This window comes from Anoplopoma fimbria, chromosome 12 (genome assembly GCF_027596085.1).
Source record: "Anoplopoma fimbria isolate UVic2021 breed Golden Eagle Sablefish chromosome 12, Afim_UVic_2022, whole genome shotgun sequence".
Classification (NCBI taxonomy): domain Eukaryota; kingdom Metazoa; phylum Chordata; class Actinopteri; order Perciformes; family Anoplopomatidae; genus Anoplopoma; species Anoplopoma fimbria.
In genome coordinates, this window is record NC_072460.1 from 12,785,909 (window position 1) to 12,811,128 (window position 25,220).

Below are 25,220 nucleotides of genomic sequence, written 5' to 3' on the forward strand. Positions count from 1 at the left end.
TTTTTAACTGTTTGATCAACTGTAATTCTGTAACACCTCTTGCCTGTGCCCAACAGTCTGCCTCCAGGTTGTGAGTTTGGCCAGGCCGACATGCAGAAACTGGTGCCCAAAGAGGAGAAGCCATCTGGCAGCACTGCAGCAACCACATCATCTGGCTCCAGGAGAACTGGTAATTTAACCATTTAACTTTGTTCACTTAAGAACACCATGTTTTTGGTGGTTGGACACCCTCCAACCTCTTCAACCTCCTCCACCTTTATCTAGCAGAGTCTGAGGCAGTGGCTGTGGATTCAACTGCTGGTGGACTGTTGGAAAGCATGGGTCTAGATGGGGACACTTTGGCTCCCATGGAGACGGACGAACCCACTGCAACAGACCCGAAGGCGAAGTCCAAACTTACCCCAGCTATGGCCACCCGCATCAAACAGATAAAACCGCTTCTCTCTGGTAAGAGCATTTCTATGTCACATGATATTTTAACAGATATTTTTTTCAAAAACAAAATGTCCTCAATTGCCTTAAGTCCCTCTGAGTTTTATCGTATGGCACTAACCTTCATGTGTCTTTCCAGCTTCATCTCGATTGGGTAGGGCTCTGGCTGAGCTCTTTGGCCTGCTGGTGAAGCTGTGTGTGGGCTCCCCAGTGCGCCAACGCCGCTCTCACCATGCCACAAGCACAGGCACTACCCCCACGCCTGCTGCCCGTGCCACTGCCTCTGCCCTGACGAAGCTCCTCACCAAGGGTCTGAGTTGGCAGCCCCCACCCTACACACCCACCCCTCGTTTTAGGTAAGGGCAGACTACCACTACCATTACCTCCATTGTTACCTGTGCTATGCACACATAGCTGATATGGAGTGTCGTTTTCTTTTTTTCCTTTTCGTCTGGCAGGCTGACTTTCTTCATCTGCTCCGTGGGCTTTACATCCCCCATGCTGTTTGATGAGAGGAAGTACCCCTACCACCTTATGCTGCAAAAGTTCTTCTGCTCTGGTGGTCATGATGCCTTATTTGAGTAAGTCCCCCCACATGTTCCAAGATATATCACGATCAAGAACAGTATTTTATGTTAAAATGTTTCTTCTTAATATCCATAGTATTTTAATGTCTATGTTAACCAGCAGTTTTATTGGTTGTGTGCAGGACATTTAACTGGGCCCTGTCAATGGGTGGGAAGGTGCCTGTTTCTGAGGGTCTGGAGCATACTGATTTACCAGATGGGACAGGGGAGTTCCTGGATGCGTGGTTAATGCTGGTGGAAAAGATGGTGAACCCAAGCACTGTGCTGGACTCACCCCATTCCCTGCCAGCTAAAATGCCTGGGGTCACACCCACCATGCCCCAGTTCAGTGCCCTTCGGTTCCTCATAGTCACCCAGAAGGTCAGTATCCCCTAGCTATAGAAATCAAATGAGGCTATTGCTGCCTTTAGCTAAATCCTTTTGGGTTTGCCTTTTTTCCACATGGGAAGTCAATTATAAATTATGTATATCATTCAAGTGGGTAAACTTGTGAGAACACAGTTGCACATGGACACCATAAGATTCTTCCCTGCTCTCTTAGCAAAAATTGTTGTTCTCTGTTACATTTCTGCATTTCAATGCCATGTTGAGAAAATAATATGTTTTGTTATGAACATAAATAACACAACAGTAGGGCATTCACAACTACTGCATTTTAAGTAGTCCTTGAATACTTCTCCCAAAAAGTAGTTGATTAATTGCAGTGAATGCATCATGTTTTTTCCCCCCGAAAACATACAACCAGTGAATGGTTAACTGATGTAGGTGGGACGTACCCAGGCTCGGAGAGGTCTTTCCCAAATGAGCAGAGATTTGTCTAAACTCAGTGAGCTTGTCTGGAGATACTCTTTGACTGCAGTAACAGTGTGACTGCTTTCATATAGGGAAAGCCAACCCTTTAATACAGCCCAGAAAATTTAGAGTGTTAAACGCTGCATTTTTTTGCATCAATTATTTCTAAGTGTTTATTCATGTTTAGGAAACATTTGGGTGGCAGGTGACTCAACCGTAAGCACCCTCTCAAAGTTCCTCTTGTCACAGAGATGCCCTGTGCCTGCTGCAGACTTATGACATAAGTGCCACATATCCTCTGTCACACACTTGGAGATTTCCTCCTCATCTTTTCCTAACATAATGTGTCATTATGAGTCCACAAGTGCTGTTTTTACGCCCTGTGTGTATGGTGTACTCGCACCTCTCTCAGCACTCCGCGTCTCCTCATCCCTCTTGTGTGTTCAAGTGCATTCAAAGGCTACAACCTTTTTGGTCTGAGCCCCCATGGCTTCCTTTTTGAAAGAAATACAGTTTTCATTATTGATCAATATGTTTATGATATTTAATCTATATTGTAATATGACTTCTGAGAATTTGGGAAACAAAAGCTCATTTGGACATGCACTGCCGTGTTCACAGCAGTAGTTGGTTCATTTGGACTCCTTGTGACCCTGTTGAAATGCAACAAACTCTCGTGAATTCTTAAATAAGCTGTATAGTTTGGCATTATTTCCAATCTAGGGATGAGAGTCGGAGGCTTTGCTGTGAATGTATGTTTGTGCTTCATTATTGTAACACAGTTTCTTCTTTATCAAGGCTGCATTCAGTTGCATCCGCAGTCTTTGGAACAGAAAGCCACTGAAGGTGTATGGAGGCAGGATGGCTGAATCAATGCTTGCCATCCTCTGCCACATACTGAGAGGGGAGCCTGTAATTCAGGAGCGCCTGACCAAGGAGAGAGAGGGGGCGGTGCGCCCGGATGACGAGGCGGCCTCCACTGTTTCTTTGGCACCCAGCGGGGCCCCTGTAGCATCTACAACAGCTGGAGAAGCACCAGCAGCAACTGCAACAGCACCTGCAGTGCCAGCAGCAGCAGCAGCAGCAGCAGCAGCAGCAGCAGGACCAGCTGAGGATTCAACCAATCCTCCCCCCCGCCGAGAGCCCCAGGTTAACCAGGCCCAGCTTACACAGGTATGTGGGAAAGCTGTCTTACACTAGAGCACCTTTCTCAGTTCATTTTTTTAAATGTCAGTTGTTTCTTTCTTACCACTGTTAATGTTACTGTGAGGAACTTAAAAACTGGTTATGAAACAATCTCAATTTAATACTGATGACTCTATATGGCCTTCATAAGTAAACAAGACCATCAGCGAAGAGATGGGCTATTTCTATATAGTTATTCTTAATGCTTGTGATCAGTGTAACTGCTCGGGGTTCCGTGCAAATGTATAGGTACAGAGGGACAGACCTAGATCATTCTTCCCTGCTGCCTTTGACTGGCAGGAGGAGGAGTAGAGTTTAGCAGCATCTCCTCTGCCGCCCAGGAGCAGAGCATTGCTTCACTGCTACACCTGTCCCAGCTGGGAGCCGAGACTGGCACCACACTGCTGGTGACCCAGGCGGTCTTACTGGACCTGCTGGAGGCACGGAAGAATCGGAACCGTACCGAGCAGGCAGTCAGACCCTGCTGCAGTAAAATAAGAGGTGTTCTAAAGGGAATCTGGTACTCGTAAATATTACCACTTTCGTTCACAGGGATTGCCGAAGTCAACCCAAAATGATAGTTCCTTGTAGTAACTTTAATGTTATACTGTTTGTAAACACTTTGTCATAATACTGGGCTTTACTTTCTGGGCTAATAGTCAAGGAACAACTGGTGACAAACTGTTTATATTTATTTGTTTCTTCATTTATATTTTCTCAAAGTGTGGTATTGTATGTAGTTTGACAACTTTTTCTGCATAAAGGCTGTGGTTTTTTCCTGCAGCCTCATTATTTTCAGCTTACTGTAAGGAAGTTTTGACAGCACAGGTAAACTACGTAATTGTATATTGGCACTACCTGTATGAATATAGAATGTAGGGGTGCAACGGATCATAAAACTTAGGGTTCGGATCAGAGTCAGAAAACAACCTTCGTCCAATACTCATTTCCACATTATATTAATGCATCATAATGTAACTGAACAGAACCTTCGTTTGTTGGCCATCAGCAGTGCTGCCATAGTTCTTTACGATGTAACATTATCAGAGATCAGCAACTAGAAAAGCATAAATGCAGATGTCCTGATCGCATATTTTACTGAATATAGGCAGATAACGATCGGCAGTAAAACTTTATTCCACACTATGATTGATAACGTTAAACTGTTTAATTAATCTGCCGTTCACATGGGTGCCGATACGTTTAAAGGGGGATCTGTATGTATCACAGATCGCCAATGGTCCGTTACACCACTATAAGACAGAGGGGCTGTATTTACAAACCTTCCTCCCTCGTATTCTGTATGCACTGAATCCTGGGCCACCATTTGTTTTATAACAGGGAAGGTGCAGAGAGAGAGATAGGCGCGCACAGGTCCGCCAGCAGCAACTCGACCAGGTATAAGAGCCATCGGGGAGAGTTGTAGAAATTCAGTGGAGAGGGAAGCATTAAAGAATATAGAAAAGTTGGAGATTTAGGACTGAAAAGGGAAAGAGCAATTCAGAGAGGATTATTGAGATTCATCTGTTTTTTGAGGCAGAATATCAGGATAGTGTTGTGATGGAAAGCGGTTGGATTTGGTGTTTTAAAAAAAAAAAAAAAAAAGTTTTTGTTCACTCATTATTCCCAAAAGAATGGAACACATGGAGTGAGTGGAATAGTGTCCTCATCCCTCATAATATAGCAAGTGTCTTTGAGTTTACCTCACTATTTATGTCATTATGACTATTTATGTCATCATAACCCCCCTTTCTTTATTTTTGGTTCTTTGCTCTTGACAGCATCTCTGTTAAAAAAATGCTTCTTCACCTTTGTGTTTGGTGTCATAGCTGATGGATATGGGTTTCTCAAGAGAGCATGCCATGGAGGCCCTACTGAACACCAGCACCATGGAGCAGGCCACAGAGTACCTTCTAACTCACCCTCCTCCACTTCTTAGTGGAGCAGTAAGAGTAAGTATTACTTGACAGAACACACACATACTCAAATGCTTTGTTACTTTCATAAATGGCATTTCACTCCCAAACAAATTATGAATATTCATGTTCAGATTTCTGGTTTCTCAAGTAAAGACAGTGAGCTCATATGCTTCCGTGGCAGGAAATAATTATAATAAACAGCCTAATTGATATTATGCTATCGCTATCATATATGGTCTTGTTTTATAGTATACCTTTCACAACTACTACATGTAATTTCTGACTCGGATTATGTCAATATTAGAACGTAAGCTAATGCACTTGGAAATAAATGGTTCTCTCTATGTGAACATGACAAGTATTTTACCCCTCTTTTGTAGGCTACTCACCATCACAAGCAAGTTCAGCTGCTATACTTCCCTGTTGTCTTTATGTTCGCATCATTCAATGATTATTCCCATTATGACATTGATGTCCAAGAAAATGTATTATTCCAGTGAGCAGCTGTCATTATTTCATTGGTTTGCTTGTTTTTATCAGCATCCAAAATTTGCAAAAATTGAACCGGCTTTGGTGTTGATTTGCTGTTAGAGGTAGATCTCTCTAAATTGACGTGTGATTTATCCGTGTTTGGTCTGAAAAGACTTTGGGTAAAATTTAGTCAGCTGAAATTGTTCCCCATTGTTCTATCCAGGACCTGACTATGTCTGAAGAGGACCAGATGATGAGAGCCATTGCCATGTCACTCGGGCAAGAGGTCAGCATGGAGCAGCGGTCTGATTCTCCTGAGGTGTGTCTCCCTCACTGCTCAAATAACATGGGAAAAAAGCATTTATTTCTGAACTGTCTGTCACTTAATGAAACCTCAATAAAAATAACTTGGCCTTTTAGCTGAGCAGTTGTTGAGATTGCTGTTTCTGTATCTGCATCAGGAAGCAGCACGTCGGCGTGAGGAAGAGGACCGGAGAGCCAGGGAGCGGGCAGAGGAGGAGGAGGCCCGCTGCTTGGAGCGCTTCATGGAGGCTGAGCCGCTGGACCCCAAGGAGCTGCATACCTTCACTGACTCCATGCTGCCCGGCTGCTTCCACCTTCTGGATGAGCTGCCTGACACAGTATACCGACTATGTGACCTTTTGATGACCGCCATTAAGAGGAGTGGCCCGGAGTACAGAGAGCTCATCCTCGGCCAGGTTGTCCACCAGGTCAGTAGAGAAATGCAGCTTTGCATTGCAGTTTGCTCACTAGAGCCTACAATGCATGGACACTGCCGTTCAAAAGTTTGGGATTGCCTGTCACAAAAGCTTGATTTGTTAAAATCAGATGGCTGGGAGGAATACTGTACTATATTTTGGGATTGTCTTTCATTGTTATAGGTTGTAGAAGGTCCTATTTACAAATAGATGGTGTTTTCTATGAGGGGTTTGTATTTATTTTTTTACAGGACAAAGATACCTCTTAGCAATAGTTGAATAAAAATAGAAGAAAGCACCAGTCATTGGTTAAAAAAAAAAAAAAGTGATGCAGATTTAAATAGAAACAATTTCATGTTTCAGTGTCAAATGCACAGTACTGCCTATAGCAAGTTGGAATATTAACATGTGTTGCTTAAGAGAAGTACTTTTTAAAACATCAAAATAGAAATAGAAGGTTAGTGTAGGGTTAACTGTATTTGAATTGGATCACAGAATATCAGCTGAACCATACTGTGGACTGACAAATCACAGTTTATACTTTTTCAGTGCAGAGGGCCCGAAGACACGCGGCTCCCCAAAATATTTAGAGGTCAAAAGTATGCACTGTTGTGGTTCAATAATGATCTAGGGTTACTTATGACCAAATGATTTAAGGGGACGTGGAAGGAGAGTTCATTCTGGTTTGCTTAAATGGCAAGTTGAGTGATATCTTACAGATGCTGATTTACTTTCAGTTAATACAATTTGTCTTTGAAATTTAATCGTTAGGCGTTTCAGAGTAAAAGCTTTACTCCTACCTAACATGTCTTGAATGCAAATGAAGCTTAGTAGGCCATAATGTACGTTTGTATGATTCATTTGTTTTAAGTGAAGGAAACATCTTTAAAAGTCAAGTTTCTTGCAATAGAAGCATTCTTGTTCCAGCCTGATTGTGTTCATGTCCTGTGTAGGTGTGGGAGGCAGCAGACATACTCATCAAGGCGGCTGAGCCCCTGACTACCAGCGACACAAAGACTGTGTCTGAGTGGACCAGGCAGATGGCCACACTTCCCCAAGCCTCCAAGCTTGCAACAAGAATTCTGCTGCTCACGTTGCTATTTGAGGTAATAGAAACGCACTCATTGACATTTGTAAGCTTGAAATCTACACTAGCCTTGGGTCCTTTTTTTTTTTCTTTCTGATTGTTGTTCTTCTACCCTTATCCCAAACAATCATTTATTTCTCTGTTTTGGTAGGAACTGAAGCTGTTGGGTGCCAGGGTAGTGGAGAACAGCGGGATTCTTAATTTGCTGATTAAGCTGCTTGAAGTTGTGCAGCCTTGTCTACAAGCTGCTAAAGAACAGAAAGACATCCAGACACCTAAGTGAGTTTGCGCAGCCCTGCCTACTTATCTTTACTTGCAAATGTTACACCAGCTCTTCACTCTAATTTGTTTGTTTTGTCGATTTTTATAGTCAATCATAAAAAAATATGACTTCTTCTTTCTGCAGATGGATCACACCAGTACTGTTGATCATTGACTTCTATGAGAAGATGGCAGTGTCTTCAAAGCGCAGGGAACAAATGAACAAGGTACAAGTCAACTTTATTAACCCAAACCACAAATAGAGATTACAATTGTAAAGTTCGATAGATCATTTCATGAATAGAAAGAGTAGAAGTTGAAAAGAGTAAATAAGAAGCGTTGATACATTCATATGTATATTCACCAATATTGAGGTACATGTACTTTACTTGAGTATTCCCATTCTAAGTGAGTTTATACTTCAAATCAGTTGCATCTCAGACAAAAATATAACACTTTTAACTTAACTACATTTATTTGACAATATTAACTATTGGCTACTTTGCAGATTCGTATTCTTAATACAAAATTTTAATCAACTAATAAACTATGATGTATTTATTATCATACAGTCTTAATATTAAGTATATAAAGCATTTGCAATGTGCACCTCTTTTGTACAATTAATGAGTTCTCTATTGCCTCTTTAGTATCTGCAACCCAATGGGAATAACTGGCGATGGTTTGATGACCGCTCAGGCCGATGGTGCAGCTACAGTGCATCAAACAACAGTACTATTGACTCAGCGTGGAGGGCGGGGGAGAGCAGTGTCCGCTTCACAGCTGGACGCCGGAGATACACTGTGCAGTTCAACACCATGGTGCAGGTATACACAAACACTTTATCCACTGCCAGAAAATCCTTGGACTTTATGTTTGGTTATGTTGGAGTTAACTGGGTTCTATTGTTTAATTCAAAACCTTTCTGGTTGGCAGGTAAACGAAGAGACCGGTAACAGGAGGCCAGTGATGCTGACTGTCCAGAGAGTGCCTCGCATGCCTAAGCCTGCCAAGACTGGTAGCATTACCGACTCAGAGAGAGAAGAGGGAGACAAGAGCAAAGCAGAGGAAACCCAGACTGACCTGGACTCAGGAGCAGCAGTGGAGATGAGTGTTCCTAAGGATGAAGCCAGCCAGCTGAAGGAGACCACATCTGGCCCCTCATCTTCTCTGGAGCCTGATAACGCTCAGAGCACTGATATTGTTGTACAAGGCCTGACTGAGGACATGACCACCGTTCTCATTCGTGCCTGTGTCAGTATGATTAGTGTTCCTGTGGACCCAGACACACTCCACGCGACATTGCGGCTGTGTTTGCGCCTTACCCGCAATCACCAATATGCAATGATGTTTGCTGAGCTGAAGAGCACACGGATGATTTTGGGGCTGACTCAGAGTTCCGGCTTCAACGGCTTCACCCCGCTTGTTACTCTGCTGTTCAGACACATCATAGAAGATCCGGCCACGCTGCGGCACACCATGGAGAAGGTTGGTATATTCTTATACTGTGTGGATAATATTTTCCAATAGAAATAAAAATATATATAATAAGTCCTTTCGATACCGTTAACAAATTCCTGAACAATCTTTTGCCATAGGTGGTGAGGTCCGCCGTGACCAGCGGAGCAGGTAGTACCACTTCAGGAGTGGTGTCCGGCAGCCTTGGTTCCAGAGAAATCAATTACATCCTTCGCGTCCTGGGCCCTGCCGCCTGCCGTAACCCTGAATGCTTTGCTGAAACCGCCAGCAACTGTGTCCGCATTGCTCTGCCTGCACCCCGGGGAGCTGGCACAGGTGAGTGTGCAAGCTTTTCTAAGAAGTTGTGATAACTTTTTTTTTATATAAATGTTTCTGTGTACAGACTGTGAAAACAACTTTCCTCAACCGATGTCAATAAAGAATTTTTTCTGAATCTGTTAATTGTATTGATAGATTTATTTATTTAGCTATCCAGTTGTGTCTGCATTTTTTTTTAACCCTGATAATCTAATTCTGAATCTTTTTTCTACAGCCTCTGATGACGAGTTTGAGAACCTTCGGATTAAGGGGCCCAATGCTGTGCAGCTGGTTAAGACCACTCCTCTGAAACTGTCCCCCTTACCAGCGATCCCTGAGACTATCAAGGAAGTCATTTATGACATGCTCAATGCTCTGGCTGCCTACCATGCTCCTGAAGAACGTAAGACATCTTCATAAGATCCTGACAGTTGGAAATAGTAATTTGAACGTTTCAGCTAAATGTGTGTGTGTGTGTTTGTGTGTGGAACAGCTGAGCGTCCAGAAGAACGTGCAGCAGTGGTGCCTGGTGGACCAGACCTGTGCCAGATATTGCAGGACGTTGGGGATGATGTTTACCAGCAGTACAGACTCACTCGACAGGGCAGCGACTTTGACTCCCAGTCTGCATTCCATATTAATGTGAGTCTCATTGGCAACTTTTCCTGTATTAAATCAAGAAATGTGTCATTTCCTCAGTTATTAATAAAATCTTGTTTCCTCTTCTTAGGCTCAAGTGTTTTCTGCTGATGGAGGCGTGGCTGAGTCTTCCCAGTCTGGCACACCGCAAGGAGAAGGTGAGTCTAAAAGTTTTTGTGTTTTTTTTAAGTATGCAAGAATATTTGTGAAAAGTAACTGCACATATCAGGTACTGTCATCCCTCATCACATCGTGTGATTGTTAGTTTGTTGTTCGTTTGTTGTTACCGTTCGTTGTCTATGATAAAGCATTGTATGGCATGGTAAAATATTCAATAAAGGAATATAATAAAAGTCTGAATGCCAACAGTCAGGGTGCAAAATTATCATGTTATGTTTATACAGTTTGACTCTGCAACAAATTATAATATAATTCAAAATTGGCTATTGACTACAATATCAATCGCCTTGCTGTGGCGGGATGTTTTAAAGCAATTTTCATATTGAACCATTTTCTTCTGTATTTCAGTGACTGTACGCAAGCCATGGCAATAACAGCTCTCAGTAGTTTTTTCCCATTCCTTGGCTTTAGCAGATCCCTTAATTCGGCTTCTTCTTATTTTCTCTTATTTATTGTATTATTGAAGAACTAATTATGCTAATGTACTCTTCTCATGAGCAAATGCTTATTTACACACTGGTGGCATTCATCATGGATAAGCTGGTCCTTTACATCCAAAGTTAGGAGCAATTGCTTAATCTGGCTCATACAAGCCTACCATACAGAAATTAAGAAAAGTTAAGATAATAACACAAAAATGTTCTTGCATGATGCCCATTGTTCTGGATTGCTTATGGTAATTTGCTATGTTAAGATTTTTTTAAATGTGCTCTAGATCCACCATATAAGTGTGTGTGTGTGTGTACTGTATATGGTCTGTTTTGTTTTTTTCTTATTTTGCTGTCATAACTTCCTCAGCATCAACACCAGAAGAGATGCGGGAGGAAAAGAAAGAGCAGGAGGGAGAGAAGAGTACCAGCTCAGAGGAGAGTAAAGCAGCCAAGGTAAAGGCAAGCAAGCCTCTAATGCCTACCTCAACCATCTTGAGACTACTGGCTGAACTAGTGCGCTCCTACGTGGGCATCGCCACTCTGATTGCCTCCTACTGCTACACCGCTGGACAGTCCGAGCTTATTAAAGAGGTGGGTAATGAACAAAATCCTGTCCGCCTTTCACACACACTTGTTTTTTCTTAACTTGCTTTGACCTTGCTGTATCTCAACAGGACTGTAGTGTTCTTGCCTTTGTGCTCGACCACTTACTGCCTCACACCCAGAATTTGGAGGACAAGGATACCCCAGCCTTGGCACGCCTCTTCCTAGCCAGCCTGGCAGCTGCCGGCACGGGCACTGATGCCCAGGTGGCCCTGGTCAATGAGGTGAAGGCTGCCCTTAGTCGCGCACTAGCAATGATAGAAGGTCCTGAAAAACATGCCAGGTAAGCAGCATAGAATATCAGTAAACCAACCTGATATTGATACTGAAACTGTTCTGAACGAACCCAAAGTCCCATTTTCACTCTGTCCTCTTTTTCTCAGGCTTCAGGCGGTGATGTGCATCATCAGCACCATCATGGAATCTTGTCCCTCAACGTCCAGTTTCTATAGCACAGCAGCAGCCAAGACACAACACAACGGCATGAACAACATCATAAGGCTGTTTCTTAAGAAAGGACTGGTCAATGATTTGGCACGTGTGCCTCACAGCTTGGATTTGTCAAGGTATGTTTAAACCATTTTCATTTGTTTTACAATTTAGATGGTAGGAGACCAGGAGCCTCCATCACGAAATGTGATCTGCAGATTAGGTTTAAGGAGGCCTGTGGAATTGTTTACATTTTAAAAAGCATTGTGTTGATCCTTAAGGGCTCTCCTGCATTACTCATTTTAAGCTTAGTTAACCATATGATGCAAACTTGCTATTTTACTAAATTACTATATATTAATAGTTATATTTACCAATCAACTTGGCTTTGCAAAACAAAAATGATTCGGTGTATAAAATCAGTGTAAATTGACCGCATATTCTTCCTTCATATCATTTGGTTTAGTCCCAACATGGCCAACACAGTAAATGCTGCCTTGAAGCCTCTGGAGACTCTGTCCCGAATTGTTAACCAGCCCAGCAGTCTTTTTGGGGGCAAAGGAGGCTCCAGCAAGAACAAGGCTGAACATGACACTGTGGGCACCGCAAGGGACAGCAACAGCAACACTCAGGACCCAGGTATGCACATCAGATAAGATGAAATACCAACACTCTAGATCCAGTGATTCCCATTATGTCCGTTGCTGATTTGTGGCATCTATTCCAGGAGAGTCTGGTGAGGCAGAGCCAGTGGAGGGCAACCACAGGGTTCCGGGAACAGACAACGACCTGATGGATGGAGAGACGGAGGGAGACACGGTGGTCATTGCTGGTCAGCCAGAGGTTCTCAGCACACAGGCTATGCAGGTGATTGACATTATATTACAAGGAATATTGCCCATTTCGACTCCCTTACAGTCAAGATGGGGGCAACGATTATTTTTTATTTTTTAAAGGGGCATTTGTATGCCTTGAGTGGATCATAAGAGATTCAGTATAAAATTAATCTGCAAATGCTCCGGTTCAAAATGAGACCAAACTGTTGCTATTGTTTTGAGCCTCGCTGATTGCCGGCGATGCCTTTTGCTACCGAAGCAGTTGCTGGTAACTTGCAGCCCCTACCAGCCGGTTAAGAGAAAACTGAAATGTTGCATTCAATGACGGTATGAACAGTCAATAAAATAGGTTGATCTCATGAATTGTGATTCTTTGAGCAAAGTCATAAAATGAGCACAAAAATGACTATGCTTATGGGTCAAGTTGTATGCAAGATTGGCTGTAGAAAGACATAGAGATGCACACACAAACATGGTCCAATGCTCTCTTCACAATCCTGGCTGAGAAAAACAATGGCTATAACATTAAGATGGATATTACAAATGTAAATGATACAGCTCTAAGGTGTTTAGTCCCTTTCTTCACTGAATGGCTGACATTTGTATTTCATTTCCTGTGATTGTAGGTAGAAAATGAATTGGTGGATCTGATTGATGAGCTGCTGGAGAGAGATGCTGGCACTGTCAACAGCACAATAATAGGTAAGCCACTCAATTTACTTGTAAGGGAAAGTGAGTGTAAATGGTAAACAGGCAAGGGAAAGTAGTTGGGTGCACAACAGCTAAACATCAGCTACTGGATACAAATCATATCTATAAAATTGCAAACAAAGGTTAATGGCACACAGGCAAGAAAACCCAGAGCTGATGTATCACTTTTTGTTCTGTCAGTGGGACGCAGCGGTGAAGATGAATCTCAAGAGGATGTGTTGATGGATGAGGCCCCCTCCAATATTAGCCAGACATCCACTCTTCAGGCCAACCGGGAAGGTAAGACATTAGCACAACAGAGCTTTGTGTGTTGATCATAGCAAATAACTTAACAGTTGTTGCAACTGTTTAACTGAAGGCTTCTCAGTTTGTTAAGATCTTCTTGTAAGGGACACTGTGTTTCTCTCTTCAATCAGACTCCATGAACATCCTGGAACCAGAGGATGAGGAGCACACACAGGAGGAGGATTCAAGTGGCAGCAATGATGATGAAGACAGCCAGGATGAAGAGGAAGAGGAGGAAGAAGAGGAGGAGGAGGATCAAGTATGGATTAATGCAATGAGGTTCAGTAAACACATTTTGATTCTTGCTTATCCTTAAGACTCATGGCTGCTACTTTTTCTTAAGGATGATGAAGAAGGAGATGAGGATGATGATGATGAAGGTTCAGAGATGGAGTTGGATGAGGACTTCCCTGACATCAATGCGGCACCACACATCCGCTTCGAAAGGTTTGACAGGGATGATGACCTCATCATAGAGTTTGACAACATGTTCTCCAACAACGGTAAGCAGGATGATTTATTAACATTTACTAAAATCAAATTCGATTTTTGTACAAATGCCTAGTCCCAACCCCAAATTATCAATTTGAGTTTTGGATGAAGTTCATCAGAATCACATACAATTTGACTTATTTTTTGCAGAAAATCTTTTCCTTTTGAAACCCTAATCAACTGTTAGATATTGTGTAATAAATCAGAACCGCTTCATACTTGTAAAAGCACATCTTCAGCCTGATTTTCCAAAGACGGTTTCCAGCTACATATTACAATGGGTAGACCTCCTCCAAAGTAGCTCTTCTCACATCACTTACAAAATGAATTTTCTTTAGCTTTGTTCTCATAAACATTTCTTGGGGTTGTGCCATAGCTGTCCCCCTAATGTCTGCCTACTGTTTTCTGTTGTTTTTCCATCAGCTGACATCCCTCCCTCCCCAGGCAACATCCCCAGCTCCCACCCACTGATGGTGCGCCATGCGGACCACGGTTCCCTCACCCTAGGTGTGGCAGGCACTAGCAGCCGCCTGGCACAGGGCATGGGTCGCAGCCAGCGAACCCTGCGGCAGCTCACTGCCAACAGCGGACACACCATCCATGTCCACTACCCTGGCAATCGCCAGCCAAACCCTCCGCTCATCTTGCAAAGGTGAAAGCATGTTTTTTGGTTTCCGTGTTAAACGCACATTATCTTTGCAACATCTGTTTCACCACTATTCAGAGTTTGAGATCTAATGCTAATTAAAATGTCTTCTCTATTCCATTCTTTAGGTTGTTAGGCCCAAGTGCTGCAGCAGACATTTTACAGCTGTCCAGCTCCCTGCCTCTGCAATCTCGTGGTCGGGCCCGCCTTTTGGTCGGAAATGAGGATGTGCACATCATCGCTCGTTCTGATGACGAGTTGTTGGATGACTTTTTCCATGAGCAGAGCAGCACTGGGGGACAAGCAGGTGAGAATTACTATAGGTTGTTGATATGCAATGGTCTTTTGGCTCAGTATTAGCCTGCATTACTAACATGGTTGTTCCTTTTGTGTCTCTAGGTACCCTCTCTAGTATTCCAACTGCCTTAACAAGATGGACAGATGAGTGTAAAGTGCTGGATGCTGAGAGTATGCACGACTGTGTCGCAGGTAGGTTGGTCTTAAACTAGAGACTTTTCTTAATGGAATCAATAATGTAGTGACAACATGTAGTGGAGGCTATTGGTGCTTTCAGAAAATATTGCAATATTTTTTTAATAACGGATCACTTTTAATTTGGATATGTTGGCCAAGTAGTTAGACATATAACATTTTTTGCTAATGAAATCCCAATGGAGCAGGACACAAGAACCTTTATTTGGGTGATAGTGTTGGCAGAAGCGAGGGTGGGATTCACAAAGAGAAAGTCAGTAGGACTGAATAATACAATTTTGTCCCACATTATTATTTAATTTCATCCCAATATTGGACCAATGGAAACTGTTTTACTGACTTGGATTGCACCAGGCTTAAGCTAAGGTGGCTTTGATTTGACTTGTTACAACTTGTTAGCTACAGCTACCGCAAAGGGTGAATACTGACATGTGTTTCTGCTTTCAGTTGTGAAGGTGCCTATCCTGCAGCATCTGGAGAGTCTGCGAGATGAGGAACTGGAAGAGCGTAGGGAGAAGAGAAGGAGGCAGCTCGCTGAGGAGGAGGAGTCTAAGCAGAATGACAGAAGGGCCTCTGGAGCAGAACAGGCCAGGGAACAGAGCCTGCAGGTTGTCAAAAAAATACATGTTTGTTGGCTCTGTAGGAGGAGGATTTTTCAAACGAAGAAGTGCTTGCATCTTTTGCCATTTTTATTCACTTGTTTGATAATGTCAACTGTTTTTCCATAGGGCTCTGGATTGGGTACAGTTAATGGTGCAGAGAACACTGCAGGTACTGACATTTGTATAGATTCTGTTTTTGTTTCTGTCTTAATGTCAACATTGTTTTTTGGAATAAACACATCTCAGTGACGGGCACCCAGAGGCAAGCAACCTGCAGCGCTTGCTGTGGGATGAGGTAGTAGTTTGTATAGTTTTAGGATCACACCAGATCTGGGAGATAACTATACAGTCTACTGTCTTTCCTATGGCAATGCTATACCAGCTGGACATCGCTATGTGCTGCACTGGACCCATTCTTAACCTGTCGTGAAACTGTCTTCCACATATTTACATATCATCTCTGGAGTACAATGCTGCCTGTTATATATATATATATTGTATGTTCTGCATTCTCCTGCTGCAGGCTGTGCTGTGGTGAGGTAGTAAGTTGTGTTGTTGTAGGGGATCAGGATTGTGCACCCCGTTCAGGAGATAACTATACAACTTACTGCCTTCCTCAGTGGAGGCCCTTGTCATCTATATAGAAAATGATCGGCATATTGGTATTTCAGTGCTGTGTGCTGTTGGCATGTGTGCTAGATTTTGATATACATACCTTGAAAGGGGTTGGAACAGTTTGGGCTGCAATTGTGTATAGGAGAACGGTTTTCTGTGCCTGGCTCATTTGATAAGTAAGCATTGGTAGCTGTTGGAAAGCATAGCAAAAAGCCACTTGTAACAAATATTCAGTATTATTTTCTTATCGAGCATTTTACTGTTTATAAACCATCCGTCATGATTAGTCACTCTAAAAATGAAGATGAGTTCAGAAATCTCTAAAATGTCTAATAACTATATGACTGTCTTCACATACGATTTCTCTCTGGACGTTGCAGAGGGTGAGCAGGCTCAGGGTGGTACGGTGTCATGTCTGGACCCTCCCAGGGTCTCAGAGGGCTTCCTTACTGCTCCCCCATCTGGAGAGGTCACTCCCACCACACCTGCACCTCATGAACAGGCCTTAGTCTCCCTAGAGACACCGATCAGTCAGCAGGTCCACCAGCCAATTACCGACCTGCTGCTGGCTGAGTCGCATGCAAGTTCACTGGCTGCTCTGGCAGGGGCAGGCCTTCCACCTTTGTCGGCAGCTGACAGGCCAAACAGTGAAGCAGAGGCATCTCAGATGGAAATGTCCCCGGCACCCACAATCGGTGAGAGAGTCGGAGGAGGTGGTGGAGGTGGAGGAGGAGGAGCATTGGATGAAGGCAGGGAAGGTAGACTAACTTTGAAAACTCTGTTTATACAGACTGGCCAACAGTAAGGATACACATCTGTAATGTAAATGTTGTTGTTGACCATGCTTGTAGCTAGTATCTGTCAAAGTCTTCTGAACACTGAAATACAAATCAGTTGCCCAAAGAATTTTGCTACAGTACATTGATTCACACCTTTCCTAACCTTACTCACACTTTTTTTTTTCCCTCAGCCTCCCTCAGTCCAGACATCGTGGAGACCTCAGAGCCTGCAATAGTGGGTGTGTCACAACTGGAAGGGTCACCCATGGATACTAGCAGCCCTGCCTCTGCCACTCAGGAAGAAGCTGCTCCCAACCCTGCCCAGACCACCCAGCTGTCTCAGGAGCTGTCTGGCAGCGGGGAGAGTGGGCTGACTGATCGGCCAACAGATGCAGAGACTGGGTTAGTAGCATCCCTAACCAAACGTTCAGAAGCGGTATCATTTACCCTGTATCTCTTGACCAGATGACCATGCATTTTTATTAAAATGTTCCAGATTGTGTAAAATGCGTACCCTTTTTTTAAACCGCCAGTGCATGCTTCCTCTGTTTCAGTCCGAAACTAAACAGGGGGAAAGAAATTGAGCTGAAAGCCATAATTTCCCACCAGCTTCTTTTGCAGCATTTCATTTAATATTCAGTTGGGAAATGTAAAATACATTGCATTCTTACTAAGGTATGCAGTGTTTTGTATGCCCTTTGACTGGTTTCAATTTGACAGTGTGTTAATAGGTTGAGTAATTAGTCACATAGGGCTCTGGATTGATAGCCTTTTTAATTATTTACAGCTCTACTTCTGTCTCATCACCGGGGGAAACTATGCCCAGGAGTGATAGTGCTGACAGCCAGTCTCAGGCCATCCAGGAAGAGCCCCTCCCATCCACCAGCAATGATGATGAGGACCCTCTTGCAGGTAACATTTTTTGTTCTCATACTTTTCCCTGCAGTTTTTTCATATTTTATAGAAATATTATATCATGGTATATTTGTCTTGGCAGGCATCAGTCTGCCAGAGGGTGTGGATCCCTCTTTTCTGGCAGCTCTTCCCGAGGACATCCGTCGAGAGGTGCTGCAAAATCAGCTTGGCATCAGACCACCCTCCCGTCCTCCTGCTGCCACTACCTTGCCTTCCACTACAGCACCTGTACTGGGAGGACCAGGGGTTACCGAGGTCAGCCCTGAGTTCCTGGCAGCCTTGCCACCTGCCATCCAGGAGGAGGTAAGAGACTCCTCCTTCCAATTACATTGCAGACAACACAATGCTTACGATTTAGATCTGCAAACGGGAAGAAATATAAAATACGATTTCTTACCAAAGATGTAAAGGATCACAAAAAAGTATTTCTCCTAACGAGGAATGTCATTGGTTGTCTTAGGTACTTGCCCAGCAGCGGGCTGAGCAGCAGCGCAGGGAGCTATCCCAACAACCCACACAGGGAGACACTCCTCTGGATCCAGTCACCTTCATCCAGACGCTGCCCTCAGAGCTCCGGCGTAGTGTCTTGGAGGACATGGAAGACAGCGTGTTGGCTGTCATGCCCCCGGACATTGCTGCTGAAGCAGCCGCGTTGCGTAGAGAGCAAGAGGCACGCCAGAGGCAACTGATGCATGAGAGGTTGTTTGGTCATAGCTCATCTTCAGCCCTATCAGCCATCTTGCGCTCACCAGCCTTCACCAGTCGGTTAGGGAGCAATCGTGGCGTCCAGTACACTCGACTTGCTGTGCAGAGAGGAGGCACCTTTCAAATGGGGGGAGGAACAAACCACAGGTGAGAGGAGACTGTCATCTAATAGACTGTTTTGAGAATTAGAATTTTGCAGCATTTTTTTCTTTATTAAATACAATATGTAAATTCCTGACTTTTTGCAAATGTCTTAGATGGTCTTGATCAAATCATACTGCACTTCTGACAGCTGACAAACTGAATATATGTTATCCTTTTGTTTCCTCAGACCATCCAGTTCCAGCGTGGACTCCTTGTTGCGTCTGCGCGGTCGGTTGCTGCTGGACCACGAGGCCTTGTCTTGCCTGCTGGTTTTGCTGTTTGTGGATGAACCAAAGCTTAACACCAGCCGTCTGCACCGTGTGCTCAGGAACCTCTGCTACCACTCCCAGACTCGTGGTTGGGTCATTCGGAGCCTGTTATCCATCCTCCAACGCAGCAGCGAGAGTGAGGTGTGTGTGGAGACCACACGACTAGAAGACTCTCGTGGCAAGAGGAGCACCCAGGGAGGCTGTGGAGGAAAAGGGTCTGCTACTTCCTCCCTCTCCTCTTCATCCTCCTCTTCCTCCTCCTCTTCCTCCTTAGAGCTACTGAACAGGGTAGAGTCTCGCAGCTCCAGCCAGCTTTCCTGGCTCTCTGTTTCTATGGATGCAGCCTTGGGCTGTCGGACAAACATTTTCCAGATTCAGCGAGCATCAGGGAGGAAGCATGCTGACCGTCACTCAGCAGGGGGTTCAACAGGATCTGGGACTCTGGCAGGAGTGTCAGGCACTGCTGCGGGAGTCACGTGTGCTGGAGGTGGAGGTTCCACTGTCCACATCCACCCACAAGCTGCTCCAGTGGTCTGTCGACATGTTTTGGACACACTCATCCAGCTAGCAAAGGTGAGAGTCCATCTATCTTCATCTACATCTGATTTATCATTTATTTTAGGTTGCAAATTTTGAAAAAAGTAAATTAAGTTATAATAATTAAAGTCCTTTTTATTTATTTTCTGTCCCTGCAGGTGTTCCCTAGCCACTTCACTCAGCAGCGCTGCAAGGATCTGTTAACATCTTCGTCTGACCTGGACTCTCGTCTTTGTTCAATAACCTCTGTGGGAGGGGGTGGAGGTGGGGGCTCCAGGACAGGATCTCTAGGTAACCCAAGCGCCAATGCCTCCAGCACCCAGAACTCCTTCAGCTCCACTGCCGCTACTCTCCAGTCCCTGGGAATCTCCACTGATTTTTGGGACCTTCTAGTCAAGCTGGACAACATGAATGTCAGCCGCAAGGGCAAGGCCTCTATGAAGACAGTGCCTCTGGGGGGCAGTGCAGAGGCTGAGGGGGCTCAGTTAAGCCTGGAGACCTCTCCTCTGGGCCAGCTGATGAACATGCTGTCCCACCCTGTAATCAGACGGAGCTCCTTGCTCACTGAAAAGCTGCTGCGTCTGCTCTCCCTCATATCCATTGCCCTGCCTGACAACAAGGCCACCGAGGTGCCTGCTGGACACCCCACCCCACAGGCTGCCATCCCCACCACGGCATCCAGCTCAGGAGTCACAGCCCAAATCACAACACAAGGCACGATGTCAGCGGGCTCTATCCAGCCTACTGTGTCAGTCTTGGGGGCCTCTGTGGGAGCTGTAGTCCAGGGTACATCCTCAGGGACAAGTCTAGCAGCCTCCCAGACATCCTCTACAACAATCTCTATACCCACGTCCACTGGAATGACTTCTACAGGTATTGTTAATTTATTCCAAAATAAGTTCATTAGTTCATTTAGATTTAACGGTGTAACATTGATCTCAGCAGAAAATAATGTGTATATTTTCTGGCCCGTTTTGCCAACACAGGAAAACTGAGGGGCGCTACAAGCAGTACTGAGTTTGACAACAAGATGGCCTCCAGTGGACTCACAGAGAAACAGCTTCAACTCTCTGTGGAGGTATGGGGGGGGAAAGTCATTGTTTGTCATTAATACTGTCATTGTGAAATAAGTGAGATAACCCACAAGTAATAAAATCAAAAGAATGCCTAAGAAAACAAATGTTTAAGATGTGCATTCCCGGGGCATCTTTGTAACTTGTTGCAGGCTGTTCATAGTTGAGGAATGACAACAGCAGTGTTTTTAGCCAGATGGATCAGTTAGTCCAGTCATCCAGCATAAATTATATTGACCAGTGTCCAGAGAACTGTCTTTTCTTTCCACAGTTGGACTGTGATACAAATAGGCACTTTTTCTTAGGAGCTTTTATATAGAAGTATTGACAAGATCATCTTCTCCTTTTCATTGTTTTGGACACAGGGCAAATGTTCTGTGTTGTGTGTTTCTTAGACCTTTTTGTAATTTATAAATAATCATTTTCCTCCTCCTTACAAGGTGCTGACATCTCACTCATGTTCAGAGGAGGGTCTAGAGGATGCAGCCAACATCCTGCTGCAGTTATCTAGAGGAGACGGCGCCACCAGAGACACTGTGCTCAGACTGCTGCTCAGTGGAGCGAGACACCTCGGATACACTCTTTGCAAACAGATCGGTCAGTGCTGGAAAACTGCACAGATGCTTATGCTCCTATTTAAACACATTGTGTAAACTTATCAGTTGAGTCCAACTTGGGCTCAAGGATATATGATTAGATTTTGAGAATGGTCACTGTGACTTAAGAAAAACAAAAATTTTGGCCATGACTCAGGAATTCATGTGCTAATTTACAACCTAACACAAATGTTTAAAAGGAAAAAATAATAACGTGATTACATTTTGGACAAACATGGATGGAAGCTGAAACTTTATACTGGTCGGAAGAGGCTAAAACCACAACACTTTAATTCTGTTTTAAATTTTCTCTCCCTCTCTCAGGCACATTGCTTGCCGAACTTAGAGAATACAACTTGGAGCAGCAGAGACGGGCACAAGCAGATTCACATTCCCCCGATGCACCACCTGAAGATACCTCCCTCACAGGCAGACTCAAGGGCAAGATGACTAGCAGGTTAGCCAGTGATAGTTCTGGGCCACCCAGTGACTTTAGGTTGTCAACACACATGCAAAAGATTCTGTGGTAGACTGATTTTGTTTAACCTGAACCTGTATTTAAATTGGCGAAGCCCTGTAGTTTTCAGTTTTTGCATGAAAGTAAATTTGTCACAACTACAATTTTCCTTTACCTTGTATGCGTTTTTTGGCTTGGGCACAGGTTTGACGGATCGGAGAGTGTGGTCATTGTGGCTGCACAAAAACGCACTCTCGGGGGACGTGAACTACAGCTTCCCTGTATGAGCTCACTAACCTCCAAGACGTCGACGCAGAAGTTCTTCTTGCGGGTGCTGCAGGTCATTATCCAGCTGCGTGAGGACACACGGCGTGCCAACAAGAAAGCCAAACAGACAGGGCGACTAGGTAAGAAGATGTTACATATACACAGTTTTCTTGACGTATGCATACAACATCCTGATTATTTATCAAGTGAAACAACCTCCTCCCTCTTCCAACATCCAGGCTCCACTAGTTTAGGCTCAGCCAGCAGTATCCAGGCTGCGGTGCGTCAACTAGAGGCGGAGGCTGACGCCATCATCCAGATGGTGAGAGAGGGTCAGAGGGCACGTCGGCTCCAACAGGCCCCCCCACCCACCGCCTCATCTGCTTCTGCTGCCGTCGCTGCTGCTGCCGGATCCTCAGTGGCGGCCCCCCATGCCCCCACTGGTGCTGCTCCCCCTGCTGGCACGGCTGCTGCTTCCACGGTTAGCATGGGCTGCACTGATGGCAGGCATACTCCTACTCACACACCGCACACACTTACAGTAGTAGAGCATTTGAAAGCTGAAAGATAGACCTTTTATGATATTGTAAATGACATAATGTGGTGTGCAGTCACCATTCGGCCTGATATCTGGTAATGCACAGTGACAGCTGCTGCCATGATGAACATTGGCAGCTCTATTGACAGAGAGACAGATTTGCCAGTGACAACTGCATCTTAAATCAATGTCTTTGCCTTGACATGTTTGATTGTTCAAATGATCCAAATATGAATGTCTTGCCTGCTCAAAACTGTTTGATCTGTTTCACTTATGTGTCTGTTTGCTGGCTGGCATGGCTTCATGCTTTTGGCCCTCCTTCCTTCTGTACTCTGTTGCAGTTCCCCTCCTCTTTCAACGGATCATGGGAATGTCATTATGCATGGCAAAACACAAAAGATGGTTCCTGTGACGAAAACAAATGCCAATCATGAAGTATTCCATGTTTTTTCCTTGTTGTTCATCCTGTGTCTCTGTCTCTCTGGTCCTTCCTGGTTCGTTTTCTGTAGTCTGAAGTACAGTCCATGTCAGAAGCCCAGGCTGCCCAGAGAGATGAATCCCCAATGGATGTGGACCAGCCTTCTCCTCTCGAGCAGGACCCTGCACCTCTGGGTAGGACTTGCTTACAAACTGTTAATGACAATTTAAAAGACCTGCGGATTTGCTGGTTTTTGTTTAGTCAGTAAATGACCTTCGCATCCAGTGAGCACAATGTGTCTACCTTTCTTTGATAGTAACAATAATAACAATGTTAACATAGTCTATAGAATGAAGACATATTCACCAACACTGAAACAATTTTTGGGGGCTGTAAAAACAAATACTTTAGTCACAGTTTATGACAGCATAACGCATGTACAATGGTTCAGTCTATAATAAAATATATTTTTCAGATGAGGATGGAAACGGACAGTCAGAGAGTGAGGAGAGACTTCCAGACCTCCCACTTCTCAGCGAGCAGCTGTTGTTGGATGAACTATGGGACATGCTCGGGGAGTGCCTGAAAGAGCTGGAGGAGTCTCATGACCAGCATGCCGTACTGGGTAGGTGGAATCCTTCTTAAGAAAATGCATTTCTTTATGCTGTGTGTGATTTTGATATAGTGGTTTTGTCTCTTGAAGGAGTATGGTTGACTGATTTCCTCCCATAATGATGTTTTCTTTGTTTCCCCCAGTTCTCCAGCCTGCTGTGGAGGCCTTCTTCCTAGTCCATGCCACAGAGCGAGAAAGCAAACCTCCTGTGAGGGACACCCGGGAGAGCCAGCTTTCTCACATCAAGGATGAGCCTCCACCGCTGTCGCCGGCACCCCTCACACCTGCCACACCCTCATCCCTAGACCCATTCTTTTCCAGGGAACCATCCTCCATGCACATCTCTTCAAACCTGCCTCCGGATACGCAGAAGTTCCTCCGCTTTGCCGGTGAGCCTTAAAGTTTTGAGTAAGGAGAATGATAAAGCTGTGTTCTGGTGATGGAGTGTCTAACGGGACTCATTCTTCTTCCTTGTAGAAACTCACCGCACAGTGCTTAACCAGATCCTGCGCCAGTCCACCACTCACTTGGCTGATGGGCCTTTTGCAGTACTGGTTGACTACATACGCATCCTGGACTTTGACGTTAAGAGGAAGTAAGTGGCATTATCTCACACTTCTATCTTACACTTTCTAATAAACAGTTATTGTTTTCTAAAATTACTGACTTACTGGCCATCTCTGCAGGTACTTCCGCCAGGAGTTAGAGCGACTGGATGAAGGTCTTAGGAAGGAGGACATGGCTGTGCATGTGAGGAGAGATCACGTGTTTGAGGACTCCTACAGGGAGCTGCATCGCAAAAGCCCAGAGGACATGAAGAATAGGCTGTAAGGCTCCATTGCCCCTCTATCCACATGGGTGTTCTCTCAATTCAGAACCACTCAACCTGAATCACACTCTGCTCCCTTTCCATTACAGATACATTGTGTTTGAAGGCGAGGAGGGCCAGGATGCTGGAGGCCTGCTGAGGGAATGGTACATGATCATCTCCCGGGAGATGTTCAACCCCATGTACGCCCTGTTTCGCACTTCGCCAGGCGACCGGGTCACCTATACCATCAACCCCTCGTCCCACTGCAACCCCAACCACCTTAGCTACTTCAAGTTTGTGGGTCGTGTGGTGGCCAAGGCAGTCTACGATAACCGGTTACTGGAGTGCTACTTCACCCGCAGCTTCTACAAGCACATTCTGGGCAAGAGTGTCAGGTATTTTAACCACTCACAGTTACAGCCAAGTATCCTAATTGTTCAAGACGTGTTCATTCTACACTAAATGTCCCAACAAACCATGCATTATTGATTGCTACACTAGATGGTGTTGCAACCAGAGAGCTGGTTGGCTATATTTGCAGACCTTTTCTTGAATATGTACATAATATGGATGTATTTCTGTGGTCTTGCCAGGTACACAGACATGGAGAGCGAGGACTACCCATTTTTCCAGGGTTTGGTGTACTTGTTGGAGAATGATGTGTCCACGCTGGGCTATGAGCTGACATTCAGCACAGAGGTTGGTGTCTGCTCTCTGAACGTTTTAATTAGTGAATAATTGGTTCTCATGCTTTATCTTCTTAAATGTTGAAATTTGGATAAGGCCTCAAGGGTTTGAATCTCAAATGCTTTATGCTTTAATATCATTATTTCTGTAAATGTGTAATTTGCAATCTGATGATTTTAAAATACTGTTAATGGATACCATCTGTGACCAGCAGTGAAATA

The 25,220-nt window shown here is 44.4% G+C and overlaps 1 protein-coding gene across 11 annotated transcripts in view; it reads left to right on the forward strand.

Moving 5' to 3' along the window:
• The window catches only part of huwe1 (HECT, UBA and WWE domain containing E3 ubiquitin protein ligase 1), a 44,289-nt gene that overhangs the window by 16,810 nt on the left and 2,259 nt on the right, over positions 1-25,220 (forward strand). For 7 of the 11 annotated variants that reach the window (XM_054608383.1, XM_054608391.1, XM_054608384.1 and 4 more), the window contains 51 exons: positions 57-169; positions 265-447; positions 572-788; positions 891-1,013; positions 1,142-1,379; positions 2,610-2,984; positions 4,826-4,948; positions 5,610-5,705; positions 5,848-6,117; positions 7,059-7,211; positions 7,344-7,471; positions 7,599-7,680; positions 8,104-8,280; positions 8,390-8,941; positions 9,052-9,247; positions 9,465-9,632; positions 9,723-9,871; positions 9,960-10,026; positions 10,847-11,070; positions 11,154-11,365; positions 11,466-11,648; positions 11,978-12,150; positions 12,239-12,378; positions 12,974-13,049; positions 13,239-13,337; positions 13,475-13,602; positions 13,687-13,846; positions 14,259-14,487; positions 14,610-14,788; positions 14,881-14,970; positions 15,421-15,581; positions 15,702-15,744; positions 16,571-16,948; positions 17,161-17,371; positions 17,757-17,881; positions 17,967-18,187; positions 18,345-18,736; positions 18,921-19,575; positions 19,698-20,412; positions 20,526-20,617; positions 21,053-21,209; positions 21,533-21,664; positions 21,857-22,072; positions 22,172-22,413; positions 22,980-23,082; positions 23,364-23,513; positions 23,645-23,890; positions 23,979-24,096; positions 24,188-24,328; positions 24,420-24,707; positions 24,906-25,011. In XM_054608383.1, the coding sequence (XP_054464358.1) occupies positions 57-169; positions 265-447; positions 572-788; positions 891-1,013; positions 1,142-1,379; positions 2,610-2,984; positions 4,826-4,948; positions 5,610-5,705; positions 5,848-6,117; positions 7,059-7,211; positions 7,344-7,471; positions 7,599-7,680; positions 8,104-8,280; positions 8,390-8,941; positions 9,052-9,247; positions 9,465-9,632; positions 9,723-9,871; positions 9,960-10,026; positions 10,847-11,070; positions 11,154-11,365; positions 11,466-11,648; positions 11,978-12,150; positions 12,239-12,378; positions 12,974-13,049; positions 13,239-13,337; positions 13,475-13,602; positions 13,687-13,846; positions 14,259-14,487; positions 14,610-14,788; positions 14,881-14,970; positions 15,421-15,581; positions 15,702-15,744; positions 16,571-16,948; positions 17,161-17,371; positions 17,757-17,881; positions 17,967-18,187; positions 18,345-18,736; positions 18,921-19,575; positions 19,698-20,412; positions 20,526-20,617; positions 21,053-21,209; positions 21,533-21,664; positions 21,857-22,072; positions 22,172-22,413; positions 22,980-23,082; positions 23,364-23,513; positions 23,645-23,890; positions 23,979-24,096; positions 24,188-24,328; positions 24,420-24,707; positions 24,906-25,011 (10,195 nt within the window). Of the gene's footprint in view, positions 1-56; positions 170-264; positions 448-571; positions 789-890; positions 1,014-1,141; positions 1,380-2,609; positions 2,985-4,825; positions 4,949-5,609; positions 5,706-5,847; positions 6,118-7,058; positions 7,212-7,343; positions 7,472-7,598; positions 7,681-8,103; positions 8,281-8,389; positions 8,942-9,051; positions 9,248-9,464; positions 9,633-9,722; positions 9,872-9,959; positions 10,027-10,846; positions 11,071-11,153; positions 11,366-11,465; positions 11,649-11,977; positions 12,151-12,238; positions 12,379-12,973; positions 13,050-13,238; positions 13,338-13,474; positions 13,603-13,686; positions 13,847-14,258; positions 14,488-14,609; positions 14,789-14,880; positions 14,971-15,420; positions 15,582-15,701; positions 15,745-16,570; positions 16,949-17,160; positions 17,372-17,756; positions 17,882-17,966; positions 18,188-18,344; positions 18,737-18,920; positions 19,576-19,697; positions 20,413-20,525; positions 20,618-21,052; positions 21,210-21,532; positions 21,666-21,856; positions 22,073-22,171; positions 22,414-22,979; positions 23,083-23,363; positions 23,514-23,644; positions 23,891-23,978; positions 24,097-24,187; positions 24,329-24,419; positions 24,708-24,905; positions 25,012-25,220 lie in introns of all 11 variants that reach the window. The other 4 variants (XM_054608390.1, XM_054608393.1, XM_054608392.1 and 1 more) reach the window with 3 other exon arrangements.